The sequence below is a fragment of the Kryptolebias marmoratus genome, linkage group LG14 (genome assembly GCF_001649575.2).
Source record: "Kryptolebias marmoratus isolate JLee-2015 linkage group LG14, ASM164957v2, whole genome shotgun sequence".
NCBI lineage: Eukaryota > Metazoa > Chordata > Actinopteri > Cyprinodontiformes > Rivulidae > Kryptolebias > Kryptolebias marmoratus.
This window is the reverse complement of record NC_051443.1, coordinates 6,446,141-6,455,066: the sequence shown is the minus strand read 5'-3', so window position 1 is coordinate 6,455,066 and position 8,926 is coordinate 6,446,141. Positions and strand designations below refer to the sequence as shown.

Genomic DNA, 8,926 nt, shown 5'->3' with positions numbered 1-8,926 from the left:
GTTGGTCAAACCTTGAAAATGACGTAAGGCACAATCTTGTGCAATATTGTGAGATTTTGCTATATGCGTTAGCTCTTGGAGTATGTGTTGGGGATGACTGTCAGCTGCTACCATATAAAATTTTAGCTTAATATCTGTTATAGTGTGTTAGCTAAGGTTAATTAGCCGTGGAAACCATCTTGAACTGGGTTGAGCTCAAAAGTTAATGAAATGTAGATGTACATCTACTGATTACTTTCTGAGAGTTTCATTAAAATCCGTCCAGCGGTACATGAGTTATTTTGCTAACAGACAGACAAACAAATAAACACACACACACAGGCATGCAAACAAAGGGGAAAACATCAATTTCCCTTTAGCCTTCAGCAGTAGGCGATAACTAGCACGATGCAACATCTCTTTTAGAGCTTTACCTGCAAGTAAGCGTTTCAACAAAGTGTTCGAACTAAAAAGAGATATGCTCTAACTTTGTCTAAATCAACCTTCTGATAAATGAAAAGAGGACATAAAACAGTCACGTGTTGTAGAGACACAGCCTGTTGTTTCACTGATCTGAGCTGTAGTCAATGTGTTTTCATTTTTTTTTCTCCTCGGTGACACATTTAATAAATATAAAGCTTAACGGATGAGACATGTGGGACCAGAGAAAAATGGTAAAAAGCAGATGGGGGGGACGGAGGGAAAGTTGTAGCTTCAAGGGGACGAGTCAGTCAATATGTGACCCCACACACACACACACACACACATGAAAAGGACAGCAGAAGAGAAAGTGACACTGAACACCAAGTGGTGCCTGCAGCTAAAGTGCACACCACATGTGAGACATAGTCTGGCTCTTTTATCTGTTTTCATTTTTACATTAATGCTATTTAGTATAAAAAGGGAGGAATAATGGAAAAAAAAAAGAATTAAAAAGATTTATTTTTCTTTTAAGCTGATCCAGTCCAAAACAGATGCAGAGTCATTTTGAACATCTGATTTTTCTGCAGAGTGTTGTGTCATTCAAAGGTACACAATGGTTTCCTCCCTGCCCCCCTACTGATCGCTGTCCGTCTCCAAGGAAACCAGGTCCACATGATGGTCACCGGGAAGTGGCAGCACAAGATATGGGTCAGCTCCGCTGGCTGTGGACATCCATGTCTCACCGTTACAGCTGTGCCCTGAGTGGACAAACACACACACACACTCAAAAACACAATTCAAACATGAAAGTCATCTTTTAGAGGCTTGTGATAAATAATGACCAAGATGGAACTTGCAGTTACATATTTAATTTAATCCAGCTTACATCACATCTCAGCTTTAAAAGCACAACTCCACACTCTCTATTTCTGAATTGAGAAAGCTCCTCGGATGAGAAGTGAAACGTCTTCAACTATAGAATAATAGTCCAGTTGTTTTTGTTTTTTAACCTTTTTTGAATTTTATGTAATCTGTTAGCACTCAAAGTATATGTTGAGAATGACTCAGAACTACTACCACGTTAAAGTTCAGCTCAACATTGCTAAATTTGAGTAAGTTATATCCATTTTTGTGTGGGCTAAGATTCATTAGCTATGGCGGCCATCTTGAATTAAGTTGACCCCAAAAGTTAATCAGTTGTAGATGCACATCCAATGATTACTTTCTGAAAGTATCATTAAAATTCATGCAGTGGTTCAAGAGATATTTTGCTAACAGACAGACAAATGCACACAAACACAGGCAAAAACATCAGCGCCTGCCTTTCACTGGTGGATGATAACTAATTTTGACTACATATTGAGCTAAATCACTAACAGCTCACAGCTGAACCACTGCAGCTGAATTTCAGACTTCCTGCTGCACCAGAAGGCGAGATGAAACGCAAACACATTTTAAAGTTATCCATCCCACACACACATACACACTACTAACCACTGTCACATTTATCATTATCTCTGTAAACATAATCAATTCACTGGCCTGCTCACACCTAACATTTGACAGAGATGAAGAAATAATGTAAAACCAAGAAAATGAGAAAAAGGAAAACAACACAACGTTATTTCTGATTTTAACACCTAAACTGGTAAATGTAAGGTGAGCACCACATTGCATGATGTTCACATAAAACAAAGTCTCGTCTTTAAGAATACAGCACATCAAATTATAACTTAATTACATTAAAGGCCTAGCAATTTTTGAAGGACCACATACTGCCACATTTTTAGAATAAGATTGTTTTATGATGAGAAATTAGGGAGGTGTATCCATTTTGGTCAAACCTAGAAAATAACATGATACGCAATGTCATGCAATATCAGACAAACAGGGTTTGTCCGTAAGCACATAATTGTGTTCAAATTATGTGTTGGGGATATCACTCAGCTACTAACACACCAATTTCTAGCACAATATCTGTCAGAAATGGCTGACTTATAGCTATTATGCTTTCTAAAGGTCACTTGGCTGTGGATTGAGTCTAAAAGATAAACAATGGTAGAGTTTCATTAAAATCCTTCTAGTGGTTCATGAGATATTTTGTTAACAGACAGCTAAATGAACACATACACACGCAGAGACTCAAGCAAAAACATTATTGCCCTTTTGCCTTTTGGTGGCAGAGGATAATAAAATGAGAAGCCGACTACATGTGTTCCCTCTATCTGAGTGTCTGTGGTAAGACTGTAGTTTTACTTTAGTCTGCATGGTGTCTCACATCAGGACAGGTGTGCTGTCATGGTAACAGATGGCATGAACTATAAATGTCCTCTTTGTGTCCCTGTAGGACAGTGTCTGTGCTTGATTAATCATGTCTGTTAGATTAGCTCAGTTTGCCACGGTGTGGACCAGCCTCCGTGTGCAGCCAGTCGACAAAAACATTAACAACAGAGAGCAAGTTATTGTCAAGCAAAACACAGAAAAATAATGGTCATATTTCTGTCAGTTCCACAGAAATTTAGCTAAAATCTGGTGAGGTGGTAACTGAGAGTTATCCCCAACACATACTGAGAGTGCTAAAAGGTCACACAACTGTTTGAGTCAACTCTTGTTTGTTAGCAAAATGTCTTCTAAACAACTGGGCAAACCTCTTAGAAAGTAATCGTTGGATAAACATCTGCAACTGATTTATTTTTGGAGTCAATGAAATGCAAGATAGCCGCCACAGCCAACCAACATTAGAAAACACAAAAATAGCTTTAAGTCAGTCATTTGTTTTTAAGAAAGACTGAGTTTTTGTTAGCTGAGAGTGCTCAAAGATTGTACAAAATACTGCATTTTTTTTTAAACTTTGGCAGCAACTGTTGCAGTCAGCTCAGTCTGTTGGCAAAATATCTGACATCACGAGACAGATTTTAATGAAACTCTCGGAAAGTATTCATCTGGTGTACATCTACAACTGATTAACGTTTGGACTCAATCCAATTCAAAGTGACAACCAGAGCCAATTGACCTTAGCCAACACCAAAATGGCAATAATTCAGTTAATTTTACTGATTTGGAGATCAGTTTGATGTGGTAGTTGAGAGTCAATCACAACATATACTTGTGCATTAACAGTCTTGTGAGATCTTGCATAATATTATTTTCAAGGTTTGATCAAAACGGATCTAACTTTGCCATTTCTCAACACAAAATGATCTTTGTCTAAAATTCTGGCATGAAAGGCGGTGGGCGAGCTTGAGAAAATCCTAGGCCTTTAATTTTCCTGTTGAATTGAGGTCAGGGCTCATCATTATGAATAAACAAACAATTTTGTGTGATTTAAATCAACAGAATATTCTGCCATCTTGTGTGCAATCAGTCTGGAGTTACAGAAAGCCTAATCAGATAATTTACTATTGCACTCCAGCTAATCTGGTGAACTGAAGTGTGCAGTTTAAAGCAGGATGGAAAGTGTGCAGCAGAACCACAGATGTTTAATTGTCTAAGCCTCCTTTATGGAACTTCAGATTCAGATGTGATATACTCTGACTGTGGAAGGAAAGATGTTTCCATCCGGCTGTGCCTTAAATCTGTTTTCTATTTCCTGGTGAGACTGCACTGCTCCCTAAGAAGCAAAAAAAGCTTTTCTACAGAGCATGTACTTTTCAAAATTATAATCTCATTTAAATTAATAAGCAATTAATACGTTGTGACTCAACGAGAAATGTCCCACTTGTTTGTGACTTCTAGACTTAATAGATCAAGACAGCGTCAGCTATAAATGCTGTACTCAAGTCATCATCATCACTTATCTACATCCATGAATCTCACTTCAATTTTTACCTTTTGTATTTAATATATACAGTAAAACTAATTTTCTCTCCACTTTTTCCAGCTTAAATCCAAGTGGCAGCAACACACTACAACAGGTAGTTGCTGATTTAAGAGACAAAGACTGAGCTGTTTGGCCACAATGACTGTTTGGCCACAATGATGGGTACAAAGTTTGGAGGAATCAAGATGAAGCAAACCTACGAACACTGCATCAACTGTAAAGCATGGTGGTGGTAGTGTCATACTGTGGCGCTGGTCCACTGCACAAAGTGGATAATAAAGGAGGACTAACACTAAATTCTTCAACTTTACCTAAAATCAATAGCTAGACAGTTAAAAAGTTGGACACAGTTGAGTGTTCCAACAGGACAATGACCCCAAACACAGCTAAACTGACTTCTGATGGGATAAATCACTCTAATATTAGGCTTTTAGACTGGCTTTTTAAAAGACTCGACCTCAGCTTGACTGAAAATTTGTGAACTATGTTTAGAATTCAGATCTGTGCCAGGAAACCAGCCAGTTTAAATGAACTCTACCAATTCTGCCAAGAAGAAGAGCGTTTAAACATTAGCCAGAATTAAACTAGAAGCTTGTTGATGGATACAAAAAGCTTGAGGTCCAGGTGGCACTTTCTAAGAGATATTTAACCAAATATTAATGGGGGTTCATGGATGTATTTGAGCGTCTACATATAATCAGTCATTAGGGCAACAAATTTAGGAACCTCTGGGTCCCTGCTTTTTGCAGTTAATGTGGTTCTGTTGGTGTCTTCAAGCCATGTCTTCTATACTCTGCTGTACAGATGACAGCTTTTAGTTGATGCAGGTGGAAATCATGACCTCTCTGAATCTTAATACCTGATAAGAACTTTGGAGAAAACCACAAACAAAATGCATCATCAGAGACAAATAAACTAAGGAATAAGGTCTCCCCAAGGTAAGGCGATTAAACTAATCTTTTGCACATGCACTGTTAATGACTTGTGAGTTGTTTTTCATACCACGTTTCATTGTCTAATGTCCATTTAAAGAGTTGGCTGGTGAGCGAAACAGTTTCACATCCTGCTTTTGAAAAACAAGAAACTTCTTCTGTGTCTCACTGCCACTAAAGTTACAAAGCAGGTTTGTGACTCACTTTTTACGAGGTTAAAATTCCCCTGAACTGTAAAGAGCATCAGTTTCATCTTTTTCCTCCTCCACTCACTCATTACTCTTATTTCTTGAAGTAAAAAGCAAGGAACTAAAACCAGATGATGCATCATTTCAGTAACATCCACCCAAATGGTTCTCCAAGATTAGATTCTGCCAGAAGAATTTATGGAAATCTACTGAATTAAAACGGGTGTGCGCTCGAGAAGAAATATTCCCATGGCAGGCAGAGGATGAGGAGTGAGATCATATTTTGAGCCATGTGACTGACAGCACAATGGAAAATTAGCATTTGAAAGACATTCCTTTCCTTCTCGCACAAAAAAAAGCTAGATACCTGGTTCCACCACAAACCGTGTAGCGTGAGATTCAGCGCAATGTCACACAGAAGCTCTTTAGTCTACATAAAATCAAAGAAGGAGTCTTTATGGAGGTGTTTAATCAAGCAGGAAATTAAGAGTAGATTAGTTAATATATTCACCATCTCAGATCATTTCAGCTCAGTTCCTTTGGGACCTATTTAAGGACCCATTACTGCTAGATATTATGTGAAAAACTGCAGCCATTTATCCACCCAGGCTTGTTAACAGGTGACTTTAGCCTCACCAGGGATGGTATGCGCTCAGTAATGAGGAAAGGTTAATAAGCTAATCAATGAATGAGACACTGCGCTGCCTGCAGGTGGATGGTAAACAATCCCAGGAAGTCTGGCTCAGCCGCAGTTAACTCTGACCCCGTTTCTACAGGGGTCGAAGGTCGAGCTGAATGCAAACTGCAATTCCCCTCATCTACTGTGAACATTAGGAAGAGAAATGGACATGCACTGGGAAAACAGCTGACACCTCCCAAGTCAAACATAGATTAATTTGTGCCTGCATCACTCTCCCCTCCCTCACCTGGTGAGATGACAAGTCACACTGTAATGAGTTTTGTAAAGATTTTTTCAGATCAATGTCCTAATCAGTCAACCATCGCCTGTGAACTGTGATTCACGTGTTGTTGTGTGCCCTGGCAGGCGATAGATAGAGAAACCATTGATTTTCTCTCTTTGTTTGGCAGGCAGGTGGAAGGGGGCAGGAGGGGGAGCGGAGTGGGGAGGGGAGGGGGCTAGCGCAGGTGGAGGTAGTGAGAAAGAGCGCTGGTTGAGAAAGGAAGGACAGTCGACAGCCTCGGCCCTGAAAACACAGCGAGCTCTCACAGCTGAGGGTGAAACCAGTGTGTTTACATTCTCACAGGTTTCACATATCTCATTTCTGATGACACCGTGATACCACAACAGTTCGAAACAGGAGGCACAGCAGTTGAACACTACCGCTAACACTAAAAGACAGAACTCTCCATCTCAGAACCTAAAAACAAGTAACCAACCTGCTCGACTCGTAGGATATTAGTTTTCAAAAATCTAATCATAACTCAAGTTGTGAATAACATGCTATGCTGACACTGTCTGTGCTACCGCAGTGTTTTGGGCGTTCTTGTGGTGCTTTTATGTGTAATAGTTGTTGCCATCGTCTGTCTTTCTTCTTGTTCTCATTAGAGATACGCAGCATTGGCAAATTTCTTTGTGTTATTGGCAAGGTGGAGCAACAGAGAGCCCTAGCAAGAAGAAGAAGACCCAGAAAATGGTGGGTAAGACCATGGCTAGATGCTGGCAGTGTGACATTCAGACATTACCTCAGGCTCATCAAAAAACTGAGACAAGTAGATGCTGCTGAATGTCACAGATGTTCTACGGCAATGTCACATAGAAGATCAAAATGTCCCAAAAATGATCCTTCAACCTAATACAAATAAAATATCTGTATGTGACAGGAACATATGGTGAACATTGTATCATATGCTATACGTCACAGGACAATTCTTGGCAAAATTTGCTTGATTTCATCAAGTTTGTTGCATGTTAAAAGAACTTTAAAATACACCAAAATACACGACTGAATGCAGAACAGTGTGACAGAAGTATTGGAACTGGAGAGGTCAGAACAAGCCACATCAGAATTTTTAAATAGCTGTAATGAAAGGGTCATTGGTATAAATCATATTATTTTCAGAGAATTTCATGCAAATAGTTGAACAACAACTTTTGCACTAAATATTTTAGAAAACCTGGCTACTTTTTGAGGGTTGCAGGAGATTTAATAAAATATCTCCTCCTGGTTCAAGATTTAAAGATGAAAAATAATGGAACAGCCATTATGTTGTAACTTTCTTGTCTCTGAAACACTACCACGTGAAAACAATCTCACAGATGTTATAGCATCACGGGATGTCCCGCATGTAAGTATCTTTTCATGTATATTCACATTAGACTTCACTTCTATATAAAATAACTTGGCTGCATTTCCTACCACTGGTTGGGTGCTGCAGCCCAATCTGTCCGGCGGGGCTGCAGAAGTATTCTGTGCCCATCGTCCATCCCTGAGAGTGTTGGCTGTGAGGGGGGGCAACGACAGGGGGCTGTCTGCTGTTAGACCGGGCCAGCAGGGTGTTGAAACAATTGTGTGCATTGGGGTCATTACTGTTGTGGCGAGAGTGGCGGTTGTTAAAGCTGGAGCCTGCAAACGCAGCCTCGTTCACAAACACGGAGCCGTTACCAGTGTGCGCCCTGGAGCGACTTGGTGAAGAGTCCTGAGGGAAAAAGAATATACTACAGTTACTTTTCAAGCTAAATATTAGGAACATTACCAATTCGAGGTCTAGCACTTCTTCAAAGAATACATGCCTTTTAAGCCAGAGGTTCAAACTGAGATCATTTTATTTTGACAAACGACAGAATTATACCTGTTTTGGTCAAACCTCAAAAACAACACTATGGTATGTTGCAATGTGTTAGTGCTCCGAGTATGTGTGGAGGATGATTCTCAGCTACTATCATACCAATCACGTCAATATCTGTATAAATAGCTGAGTTATAGCTAATTTTGCGTTGTTAAGGTTGCTTAGCTGTGGCAGCTATCTTTGTGTTTAATATGTTTATTAGCATTTTCACTTTAATTTACAAAGTTCTTCAGGACAAAGTATACAAACCCCAAACAATAATAATACTAAAAAAAAAAGAAACACAAACACATCCCACCCATTAAACAGCCAACATTCCCCTAAATACTGTCACCTAAAAAAAAAAAAAAAAGTGTAGCTACAAGAGAAATTAAAAAGTTATGACAATACAAAAAACCATGTCAAAATTTACTAAAGCAGTACTCAAACCAAGATTTCTAGGGTCAGCTATTCCAGAACCTCTGTTGATGGATTATTGAAAAAAGTCATAAACGATTTCCAAGTGTCATGAAATTTATTCTCAGAGCCTCTCATCACATATCTTATTTTCTCTAGTTTTAGGTTAAGTAGAACATCTTTTATCCAGTTTGACACTGTGGGTGGGGCAGCATCCTTCCATCTAAGGAGAATTAGGCGGCGTGCTAGCAAAGTTGAGAAAGCAATTACCTTCCTGCCTCCTGTAGGTAAACCTAGACCCTCAGGAGTGATCCCAAAGAGCAGCATGAGAGGGTTTGGAGTAATTTTAATCCCAAAAATAGCTGACAGTGCTTCACAAA

General features: G+C 39.3%; 1 protein-coding gene across 7 annotated transcripts in view; it reads right to left on the bottom strand.

Annotated features, from left to right (window-relative positions):
• Window positions 1-548: 548 nt before the first annotated feature.
• arhgef28a (Rho guanine nucleotide exchange factor (GEF) 28a) overlaps window positions 549-8,926 on the bottom strand; it is an 84,364-nt gene continuing 75,986 nt past the window's right edge. For all 7 annotated transcript variants that reach the window (XM_037979532.1, XM_037979534.1, XM_037979536.1 and 4 more), the window contains 2 exons: window positions 7,721-8,000; window positions 549-1,160 (listed from right to left, as the gene is read on the bottom strand). In XM_037979532.1, coding sequence (XP_037835460.1) covers window positions 1,036-1,160; window positions 7,721-8,000 — 405 coding nt within the window. In that variant the 3' untranslated portion in view covers window positions 549-1,035. The remainder of the gene's footprint in view (window positions 1,161-7,720; window positions 8,001-8,926) is intronic.